Source organism: Sinocyclocheilus anshuiensis, unplaced genomic scaffold (genome assembly GCF_001515605.1).
Source record: "Sinocyclocheilus anshuiensis isolate Anshui unplaced genomic scaffold, SAMN03320099.WGS_v1.1 scaffold36, whole genome shotgun sequence".
Classification (NCBI taxonomy): domain Eukaryota; kingdom Metazoa; phylum Chordata; class Actinopteri; order Cypriniformes; family Cyprinidae; genus Sinocyclocheilus; species Sinocyclocheilus anshuiensis.
In genome coordinates this window covers 926,522-938,910 of record NW_015554072.1, presented here as the reverse complement: position 1 = coordinate 938,910, position 12,389 = coordinate 926,522, and the positions used below count along the sequence as shown (strand labels likewise).

Genomic DNA, 12,389 nt, shown 5'->3' with positions numbered 1-12,389 from the left:
TTCAAGAAAGCTTTTGTTAAAGTCCCCCTGTAGTCAAATATTTTATCCCTTAAAACTTATCTTTGATCATCAAAATAACATATTTAAATGTTTTTTCTTGTGAAAATAATTTTCTCATGCCTTAAAATAGCTTGAATGTAACTCTACACCCTTGCTTCATTTACTATACGCTGATATATGAATATGCAAATTAGTCCCGCCTCCACTCAGTCACATCGAATGCAGCCGTTTGTGATTGTTAATTCGCGCCCGCGAGCATACGCATGTGAAGCGCAGACGCAGCTGCGGGAGAGGTGCGTCTGACTCCGGGCTACTTTTACACTGTTGCAACGGGTTATAATGCAAGTTAGCGGTTTTAAATTCACATTAAACCACAGCTTCATGGGTTTTTTGCTCTGATTTATTTTTGGTTTTGTGCTGGTATTGGTATATTTTGCATGCTAGTGATAGGAATCGATCCCTTGACGTGATTGGTTATTGGTTTGTGACGTAGCAAACCAAGGGCTGTTTCAAACCATATTTCTGGGTCAGCCTTTGGGAAACTACAGTTTTAAGGAGAAAATACACAGCAATGGTGTTGATTAATAGATTGGCACATGGTTTGTCTAAAAGCATATTAAAAACACCACATAGACAAATAAACAACATAAAAAACTTGATTTTCACTACAGGGGGACTTTAAAGGTTTCACTTAGATCTCAGAGGCACTGGCGGGCCATGACAAAGCAGTGGCAAATCTCTAGAAACCTTGAGTCCAGTCCTGCAGGCTTTCTTCTCACCACCGACAGTTCTATCAGAAGTTGAAATCATGAAGTGACATTTTATACTGCAATTCTAATTCCCTCTGCTAATATAAGAGACTCAGTCTTTCAGAAATTTGAAACCCCAAAGCCTGATTTGATGTGTCTTGCTGTGCATTCTTTTGTAAAGCTGGTTATTTTTTGACGGCCCTGAGTGTAGCATTACTAATGCTGGGCAACTTGCTGCTTATTATATTCTGGGTGGTTTTCAACACCAATTAGTCTGAAACATTTCCTATGAATCACAAAGCGAAATGGAAGACAGACTTGCATGACAGTTCACCACTCACTTAGTTGATTGATCAAATGGTCTGAAGATTGCAATCATTCGGTGCTCAAAGACTTTTTGGTAAGAACAAAGAGTGTGCTTCACAATAATATTTGTACAATCAGTTCTGGCCTTTCCAGTGAACTGTTGTAAGACAATTAAGTGAACTCATGGTGCAGTTCCACTCAGGTCGTGCAAATTGAGGGTCATTAGATACAATAAAACAGTATTGAAGAATATGAAGACGACAAGATCGCTTTACAGTCAGTGTTCTTTCAATTAACCAGCAAATTACACTGAACGGATTACATAAAATATTGTAGCTGATATTTAAAAAAAAAAAGGGTTGCAGAGACTTTAGTGTAAGTGAATTCCTTCATATAACTTGTTTAATTTGCTTCTGAAAAGACATTTTATTCTGTCTTTTCTCTTTCCTCAGTGATGGAAGCGTTAGACTTATGCCTCTCATGATGAGGAAATGGACTTAGGATACATCTGTAAATGCATCATAACCTAGCCTAAAAACGTATTACGTTGTTGTTGCTGTATTTGTTACTGTTAACAGCCAAAGACAATTTCAACCCATGCTGCTATCTGTAAATACAAACAGGAAGTTGCAATTTTTTAAATTGTAGCACAGGAAAAAAGCATTAAAAATGTACAATTATTACATTGTTTCAAACGTAAACCCATAATACTTCAACATTAGTTAGCATGAGATTAGTGTGATTTCTTAACAGAACTGCTTTCCAGCCTTGTCACTTCAAAGTTTTATATAATCTTTCAGCTCCTCTCATCTGCTATTCATAGGCTCCAACCACAGAAACTAGAAGTTGATATAAATAAACAAAACATTGAAATAATATTATAGGGATATTAATAAAAAAAAAATTTCAGTTGATTTAATTGAATTAAATTATAGTTCCCCAAAAATGTTACATTTGTTGACAGGCTCACCCTCAGGCCACCCAAGATGTATATGAATATGTTTCTTCATTGGAATGAATCTGGAGAAATTTAGCATCAAGAGAGAAATATGCATAGATCAGGCAAAAATTTTCCAAAAGAATTCTAATCAGTTATGTCAGTGGATTTGAGAGGACAACAGAGGATTGACTTTTTCACTGGATGAAGCATTATGGGATATGAACTTGTATTATGGCCAGAAGCAATGGTTTCAAGTTAAATATGTCTTGATGAATTTGTTTCTTACAAACATCCAACTTTTCTCTTTCTTGCAAACATACCACATTTCTTACCTTTAAACCCTCCAATACGTTTGCCTCATAGTCTCACTTTGAAAGTCAATTAATGACCATTAAACTTCTTTAATTTTTACTAAATGTTACAACAAATAATAAGTTGATGAAAATAATAGGAGGATGGTAAACAAATCACAAAATACTTAAGAATGTCACATCTTGCGTTATTTTCTGCTACTAATGGAATTAATGACTGCCAGCCACTCAAATGATTAAAATAATTCATGTGGTTCAAAACGGAATTAATTGTTCATTGAAAGGATGAGACGTGCAAATACTGTCACGCTTATGCATTTAAAATCAGCAGTGGCTAACATCTATGGATCACAATTTTTTCTCAGCTGTCAGTGAGGCTTTTAGACTGAGTGAATCAGAGATCCTTACATTGCTCACATTTAAAAAAGGTCACAGAAGAAGAAAAAAATTTGGATCAAAGCTCTTCGGACAATGCGAGATGGAGAAAGTCAACTGAATCTTAATTGAATCTGAATTGCAATATCTGTTAAATAAGACCGATAAATTCAATTATGCTATTAAAAATCTCTAATTAATAGAGCATATTCAGTGTATGCTGTGAGGATTTTTAATTAATTTGTTCTAAGGTTGGACAGAATGCTGGAGCTTTAAACTGAAAAAACGTGAATGGCTAGCTAGTCATTTACAGCGACCTTGCGGACAGTGCATCCTTAATCACAGTGACAAGTCTTCAGTTTTATATAAGACAGAGTTTGATAGGGAACTCTTGAGGTTATTCACTTTCTCATTTCTCAGCATGTCTCCCTCTATTGTTTTATGACTTGCAGCAACTCAACAGCTTTGCACCACAGGACACAACTCCAGCTCCAAAATGTTTTCAGGACCTTAATGGCTGGAGAAATTGAGACCTTGTGGGTGGTATCCATTTTATTGGATTTTTTAACTCAAGAGTTTAATTACAAGAACATACAAAACAGTGTGCTCATAAAGTCTTTGAACTCTGTTTTCATGTTGGTCAGTATTAATAGCAGTTCTGTGGTTAGATAATTATATTATATTGTTATGTGTAATTGTTTTGATCTATGCTCCAAGCATAGATTTAGCACTTCCATTAAAACATCAGTTTAAAAGCAAAGGAAACAGAAGAACAATTAGTGCTGTAAGGTCATGGATTTCAATTACATCTCTCCAGTCAACTTTCCCTCAGAATGCCATTCTTTTACTGTCTGTCGCTGGAAAAAAAGAAAAAAGAAAAAAGCAGACCTGCACATACATCATAATTCCATCACACAAACTATTTCACTTCAATTAATTCTGTAGGCGTTCATATTTAAGACAGCATTGTATTGATTTTCCTCAGGCATTCTATAAATTTGTTCTAAACCACTATTCAACTACTGAAATTATTTCAGTTTCAATTTTTTTTTAAATAATTTCAGCCTTAGGTGTGCTATCAGATGAAAAATAATAATAAGCTGTTAACTTGCATAGAATGTTCAGTATTCCAGCACTGAAAGCAAAGCAATAACATCATCATCATTTGCATACTGAATTGTTATTTGTGGACTTTTTTTTCTTCTGACTCAAAAAAAGATGTGTTGTAGAACCAAAACCATACAACTAAATCTAAACTTTTAAAACCTAATCTTATACTTGCACTGCATTTTTTTTTTTCATTTCCCCATGGTATTTTTAAGCATAAACCATTTAAACTTGTGTGAGATTTACTCATTTAAAAAAAAAATTACCAAGAAAAATAAACATTTAGAAAAACATATGGTATTTATATTCCTCCTACAGCATACAAGTTTGGAGAATAGATGGATGGATATAATATTAATTGTATGTTTATACTTTTTAAGATTATTAAATGCAGTTTTTAATGGAAACTTATTGGATTTATCTTATTGGATTAAAAAAAACTTTCTGCAGTGTAAATATTTTCTGCCTTGCAAGCTCTGCCGATTTCTTCTGGAAATGCAAATGTAGTCATTCGTGTATTCATTATATTTCCAAAGCAATTTTTGTCCATACAGTACATACATTTTCACAATAGCATGAATTGTTTTAAACTCATATCATGCATAAAATCACAGAAAATCTAAGCAATGAACAGTCTCTTAGGCATGCATCAGATGCATCCTGTTGAAATTGACTGCACATTCCCATTTGCCTGATGCATCCTGGTGCCCAAATTCTTTGCCCAAATTCAATTTTACACTGAAAAGTCATCTTCGTCTCCATTTTGACAATATTGATTTGAATTGGCTCTACTGTGGTGTGTGTGTGATTTGTGTTCACCATCAGGCGCATAGCAAGTGGGACACCATGGCGGAGGAGCCAGCAGAAATGGAGATGTCGCAGGAACTTTCTGCACCCTATTTGAACAGCAGCCTCCAGAATGATTACGCAAACAACAGTAATGTCACCAACCACACCAGTATCACCTACTACCCTTACTACCAGCACTCTCTACCTGTGGCTGCCGCCCTGACTATAGCCTACCTCTTCATCTTCCTGCTGTGCATGGTGGGAAATGGCTTGGTGTGTCTGATTGTGCTGGAGAACCGGCGGATGAGAACAGTCACGAACCTCTTCATCCTCAACCTGGCTGTGAGCGACCTTCTGGTGGGGGTTTTCTGTATCCCGACAACCCTGGTGGACAACCTCATTACAGGTAGAGAGAGAAAAACATCCTGATCCTGTCTTTTGCCTTGATCACTTCTTTAGCTATAAACCTTTTTCACCCCTCATGGCGAAAAGCACACCTTTTGAGCATCTCTGCACAGAGCAGGTCTCTCTTATTACTGCGGTGAACCCGAGGCCAGTTTGCTCTTATCCACTGTATTACGGAGGCTTGTACATCAGTCCCACAGTTCTAAATCTAGTGCTAATACTCATGTAGCATTGACCTATTCTGACATTCACTGGCGGCAGAACATATGTCAATTCTTATGTTTGCTCTTGCTATTGGACTTTGGTTCTTTAGAACAAAAGGCTCTAATCAAATACTGGATTCGGGTCGGAACAGAAAATGCTCTTTCGACTCTCAGGTCAGCATGTTTTGCCGGTTAGCATGTGTGCTTGTTCATTCTGAGCAAAAGGATTAACTTTGTCACACAATGAGGGCAAAGCATACTTTCTTTACTTCTAGCACTTTTGCAAAAACAGAGTTGTCTGTGTTGACTAGCCTGCTTTCTGGAGCAGAGCCGAGAACAGTGTGCCTGGCCTTGATAGTTTACTCAAAAATAAAAAATGTACACATCATGTCGTTCCAAACAAGTCTTTCTTCTGAAGGACGTAAAAGAAGATATTTTGAACAATGTTTTAGCTGTCTTACAATGAATGTCAATGGGGTCTAAAAGAACACTGGACCTTATAGTGTTTGTGTTGTTGTTGTTATTGTTAACTAAAACTAAAATAAAATAAATTAAAGCTAATTAGGAAAACTAACAAAAATGACAAAAGCGCTTAATAAAATGTCTGAAACTTCAACTAAAATTAAAGTAAAGACTGAAAATATTAAAAGAAAAATAAATAAAAAATATTAATGAATACTATAATAAAATATAAGTAATGCTAAAATAACACTGGCTTGGAAGATAAAAACTGCCTAGTTTCAGTTAATACAACAAAAATAATTCATGTCATCCCAACACAAATGGATTAGGTTAACTGCAATTTTACAAATTTAAGTGGATTGAATGCAATGAAATTAAAATGTGAAAAAATGCTGAAGAACTGTGTTGCATATTTGAATGAAGTAAATCTTGTTTTTTTTAAAGCAATTATAGTAAATATCAATAAAACTGAAAATAAGTTAGTTTTATTTTTTATAATTCTATTAAAATAAAAATTCTTGCTAATAGGTTAGCCATAAATAAAACTCTTTTTTTTATTTATTTTATTTTTTATAATTCTATTAAAATAAAAATTCTTGCTAATAGGTTAGCCATAAATAAAACTCTTTTTTTTTATTTTATTTTTTTTTTATTTATAGAGCTGAGGCAAACAAACAAGTGAGTATTATATTTTCAGAGTGTTGGCCCATATAAAACTTAAATGCAGTTGAATTGATTGTGAATAAAATCACCTCTCATTATTCGATGAAATGCAGCAGCCAGGAAAATATCAAGTCTTTTTTAAACTTGTGTAGTGTTTGCAGTTAGCAGTCTGGAAAGATTTTCATGCCTCTTGCCACCTGTAAATAAACAGTGAAAATTGAATTACCGCAATACCATCTTGCACATAATACCCTATAAATGACCTTTAACGGTGGAATGCTGTTCAAAAAGCTGATTAATAGGCTTGGTAGAGACATCACCACACCAACATACAAAACACAAAAAGCACTGATGGCCAGCTATGCCAGTCTTTTCAACAGCCCATTTGCCCTCACGCTCCCTCAGTGGTTTCATTTCTCTCTACACAGTACTTGCACTGTCTTTAAAAGGCTTTAAAAGCTTATATATCTTTTTTTTTTTAACAAAGCAGATGGTGGTGACACAGTCATCAACATTTCTGTTGTGTGCTGGTGTTTGTGCTGGAACAGTTACAGTAGATTTTGCCCTCTGAATCTCAGAAAATTGCACTTAGGACTGAAAGAACATAAATTTGCTTAGTGTGGAGTAAAGTTAGTGTGATATGGTTCAAGAGGGTGGAAGGAAGAAGACAGGGTCGGCGTACTGGGACGCAAGCTTTATTTCCAGTCTCTGGGTGCACACAACAGAAAACGGCACTCACTGCGCTTTCAATCTCTCAGTCAGATAACTCATAACACAACTCGACATAGGCTTCGTGCTTCAATAACCCGTCTCCCCAGGTGGCTCGCGTTCCCAGTCAGTCTCCTCTCTATACATGCTCCAGGTGGCCCCTTTTATCCGGTCTCTCCACACCAATTACTGAAACGAGACACAGGTGTTTATCATTTGCGCTTGACCTACTTACGCACTGCTCGTCTCCTGCCTCTCTCTCCCGATGCAGATCTCGCTGAAGCACGTCCCCCTCGCCACAGTTAGTCTGCCTCTTTCTGTCTCATTTAGTTTAAACAAAATGTTCTTGTTAAACTGTACCAACGTGTTTTTCTGATGAAACTTAAAGAGTCTGTTTGTGTCTGTCAAAGGTTGGGTGGGTACGTTTGTTGCCTTAGTCTCTTTTATGTGTGTCGGGTTAAAGTAAGCTCCTCTCATTAGGACCTGAGCAGCACTGCTGTCGGTGGCTGAAGCTCACCGCTCTCTGTGGGATGTTTATTAAATTAATAAAAAGTAGCTTGCGGCAAACGGAACACAGGAAAGCCCCGGGTACAGCTGTGATTGGCACCCTCGGCCGGCCCGCGCTCTCTCAGGAGGCCAACGGCATTTGCTTTAACTAACCGGCCGTGACTGAGGGCGCAAGCTGACATGTTTCTCTCTCTCTCTCTCTCTCTCTCTCTCTCATGCTGTTACATTGTTTATAATATCCAATTTTATTATGTGCCTTCTTGAATACTTCTGATTGGTCCATTCAGCAGACCATTGTCTATGGCAGCACTGTATAACTGACCGTTCATCTAAAAGCATACATTTCCTGTCTCTCTGTGGTCTGTCCAAATCAGACAGTAAAATTAATTAAACTCAAACGGATACTTCGTGTCCAATTAGTTACGTATTTGTTAAGTAGCCATATAATGAGCAGGATAATGCACAGCCAGACAGTCATTACCACAAAAGTGTTCAGGATTGTTCAGGATAATACAAAATCCCAATCATTCTGTCTGTGCTGATTTTTGCAATAATGACAGCACATTGTCCATTACGTTTCCTTCATGAACCCTCTGTTAAAGCTACGCCTATGTGCTCAAGAACTAAGAGCTTCATCTTTGTACGTGACTCACCAAAGTGTCCATTGCAATAAGCTCACATGCAGCATCTCTAATCTCCTACATTAGATATAAAAACAGTGGTGTAAATTACAGTGGTGTTAGTATTTTTGGGAGAATGAGAAAATGTATACTTTTACTCCTATGCATTTCCCCGCAGCAAATTCATTACTTACTACAAAATAAAGTCAGAAGATTACAGACACAGGTTTGATGAATCAATGGTCTGGTGCTTGCAAGTTGAGACTCCTAAAAAACACCTTTGCTCATGTGCAAACAAGTGCTCGCACAACTGCAGTTGATTTTATTTTCCACTCAATTCGAGGCTGAGGTGTGCGATATATCATCTGCGATCTGACAGAATATCACAAAAACACACACAGAGAGTGCATGCATACACTACGTGATTTAGTCGCATTTAGCATCATCAAAATTCAAAGCAAAAATGCCCCTTTATGTCTTTTATATTTATATCATTTAATATAGTTAATCTATATCACACGAAGAGTGACGTTTTTTTCTCCAGATATCAGCATGACAACAAATGTAATATTGATTTTATACAAGTCTAATAAAGTTAGCATTAAGTGACTTACATTTTAGACACAATGTTGCCTGTTTCTGCTCAATTTTGCCAACAAAAATAATTGTTTTGTTCCAAACAAAGATTTCAGTACTGTTTTGCGTCTCTGAGCAACACACAGGACGGTGTTTCCTTATTGAATGAATCAGCTCTCTGAGCAAATAGGTTGGATGAATGATTCAGTGACTCATTCATTAACGGGGTCATATGACGTTGCTAAAACAAAACATTATTTTTTGTATTTAGTGTAATGCAATGTGTTTACACGGTTTAAGGTTTAAAAAAACACATTATTTTTTCACATACTGAATTATTGTTGTTCCTCTATGCCCCGCCTTTCTGAAGCACGTCGATTTTTACAAAGCTCATCCTTCAGAAAAGCGCAGTGTGCTCTGATTGGCCAACTAACTAGTGCGTTGTGATTGGCCGAATTCCTCAAGCGTGTGACGGAAATGTTACGTCCCTTACCAGGTTCAGGAAACTTTAATCCATAAAATGTGCTGCACACACTCGAATATTTGGGTTGTATTGTTTTGGAACAGTGTGGTAAATAAAACTTAACCACTGATTTCTAGTTGTGTCCTCCTTTGGAAGGCAAAACAAAGTAGTTTGGCTTTCGCAACGAAACGCACCGCGTCTCCACAACATGGCGGCGGCGGCAACAATACTACAGCGAGAATAAAAGTTACACCTTCTTTCTTTGCGTATACATTTGGGAGGTGTTATGCAAATCTTCCCACACAGTGACGTAGACATGTGGGGGCGTGTTAGACACAAACACACAAAAATCTTGTATAGAACACAATTAGTGCCCTGGATATTGTGAAACCGTGTTGTTATAGCTTCAAGTTGTATAGGTGCTCCAAGATAAAAGGTCCCTTTCACTACTCTGAAGTTCTTTTTCTTGCTACATTTACATTTATGCTTTTATTCAAAGTGACTTGCATTGCATTAAAGGTACTTATCAATTAATCATAATTTCTGGTTGAAAACATTGTGTATAGCGGTTGTGTAGAAGAAGATGGGCATGATTGTTCATTCTGGACTATGATTCCATCCTTCTTTTCTTCTGAAATGCCTCCAGTGAGAACTGACAATATTGATCGCTTTCTTCACAAGCACAGAATAGCCGTGGGCTATTGAGAGATAGACCACAGGCAGAAGCGCTCATTGGTCCCTGGCCTCTCTTTTTCTTTTTCTCTGTCCAGTCCAGATGTATTAATGACTCTTTCATACCAGCCGTCCTAGCTGTCCAAAATCTGCACATTATGGTGCTCATAGGCCCACACAGAATCTGTCAACACAGACATACATGAAAGTGCATGTACTGTAAAATAAAGTGCTGGTTTAACTTTCGCAAGCCTCAAGTACACATTAAGTATGTTTCATTTCAAGTATGATATGATTGAAAGCAATGACTTTAGCTTAGTAAGTGTTTATTTGGATTTAGTTCATTCAGTGAATGACTCATCAGACTGATTCAAGCTGATAATCTGTGTGCAATTCAATAAAAAAATGGCCCATAAGTGTCATTCTCTTTTGTAAAAATTATAATAATAATAATTATTATTATTAATTATTATTGTTATGTACATTTTTTTAATTAATTATTCTGCAATTAAATTTAATCGGACAAGACATCTATAATGTTACCAAATATTGTTGTTTTTTCTTTTGAACTTTCTATTCATGAAAGATTCCTGAAAAAAATTATCAGTTTCAACAGTACAACTGTTTTCAGCACTGTTAATAATAAACTATGTTTCTTGAACAGCAAATCAGCATATTAGAATGATTTCTGAAGGATCATGAGCCACTGAAGACTGGAGTAATGGTCTTCACAGGAATAAATTACATTTTAAAATACATTGAAATAGTAAACAGTTATTTTAAATTGTAAGAATATCTCACAATATTGCTGTTTTTGCTGTATTTTTACTTACAGAACCCAGACTATAACATCAAACACCATTATTGATGTAATGTTGGGTAATGATCATACAGTAACTGGTAAAATAACTGTTGTCCTGATAAAAATCATGCAAATTATCTTTACACACTTCATTGGAGAAATAAACCATATGAATAGCGCTAAAGTGTTTGTTAACTCCTGTTCATCTGGTCTGTATGTTGATATTCGTCAGTGACTGTATAGTTCTGGGAACATTTATTTACATTGTTCCACTTTGTGTTTCTCACCTTTCAACAAATTGCCTTTGTTGCTAGGCTTAAAATGTACTGGAGGGAGACAAAACCAGATCTGTCAATGCAATCTGATTATGTCCACAGCCAATAGCATTGCAATATTATTTCTTCTACTCCACAGTCCACAGTATTATTAAAGAGCATTTCACAGGGTATAAATATGCTGAATGACTTGAGTCATTGCCATTATAGCAGACATTGCCCACAAGTGAACAGATCTTTTAGTGTTAGCGGAAATTCAGTATTGTGAGGCAAGGCCAACAAAGACGGGGGCAACTAAACCTTTTGTCCTTGGGCTTGAGGGAGACCATTTTGTGAAGTAAAAAAAAAAACAAATCTTCCTGCCAAGCAGAAATTTTTGCAAGCATCTTGTGTACATGGAAAAGATTGAGGAGAATCTTCTTTAAGTCCTCTTATATTACAGTTGCAGCATTCAGCTCGGACATCCTGCTGATGAAACGAGAAGAATCTTTCACTCTCTCTGCGTTCAGCAATCTCTCGCCTAAAAGATGTGTGTGTGTTTTGAGGGGGCTTTATGTAGCACAATTCACCTTGTCAGTCATTTCATATTTTTTCTTTTCCTCCAAGGTTGGCCGTTCACAAACACAGTCTGTAAGATGAGTGGTCTGGTGCAGGGCATGTCCGTGTCTGCTTCTGTGTTCACGCTGGTGGCCATCGCAGTGGACAGGTCAGTGGTGTTATCACAAGGTTGAGTCTCACAAAACTTGTCAAGAACATTTCAAAATCAAATTGAAATTCAACAGAAAGAAATACAAAAGAACAATTTTTTTGTGCCATTATTTTCATGACATATGTTCTATAGAAAATATATATTATTTTAATTATAATACATATAATTATATTACATATTCACCAAGCTGGATTTATGTGATTAAAAATATGGTTAAAAAACAGTAATATTATGAAATAACACATAACTGTTTTCTGTTTTAGTATATCTTAAAATGTAATTTATTTCTGTGATGCAAATCTGAATTTTCAGCATCATTACTCCAGTCTTCAGTGTCACATGATCCTTCAGAAATCATTCTAATATGCTGATTTGGTGCAATTATTATTGGAACTTAATTATTAAAAATGACAATGGTTCTTATCTATATGAGCAGCAAATAGTCATCAACATTTATAATAAGAAATATATATGTAAATATATATATAAAATATATATATAAAAATCAAAAAGAATCTTAATGGTTCTTAAAAAGCCTTACTTTTCTTTATACAAAATATAATTTCTTGTTTTTTTTTTTCTTCATTTGATTTTGGGCTGAAATGTGACCTGGACATTGTGAGATTCACCCAGTAAGTGGTCCGTCGCTTCAAAAAGGAAAACTCTGAATTTCCATATCATCAAATCCTGTGTGAGAAAGGTTTTTTTTTTTTACCACTTCTCTGGTCTGTTCAGAAAATAGGTTTA

The 12,389-nt window shown here is 36.0% G+C and overlaps 1 protein-coding gene across 1 annotated transcript in view; it reads left to right on the top strand.

Annotated features, from left to right (window-relative positions):
• Window positions 1-4,634: 4,634 nt before the first annotated feature.
• The window catches only part of LOC107668729 (neuropeptide FF receptor 1-like), a 9,910-nt gene continuing 2,155 nt past the window's right edge, over window positions 4,635-12,389 (top strand). Inside the window, exons 1-2 of the mRNA XM_016460701.1 lie at window positions 4,635-4,983; window positions 11,540-11,639. Coding sequence (XP_016316187.1) covers window positions 4,635-4,983; window positions 11,540-11,639 — 449 coding nt within the window. The remainder of the gene's footprint in view (window positions 4,984-11,539; window positions 11,640-12,389) is intronic.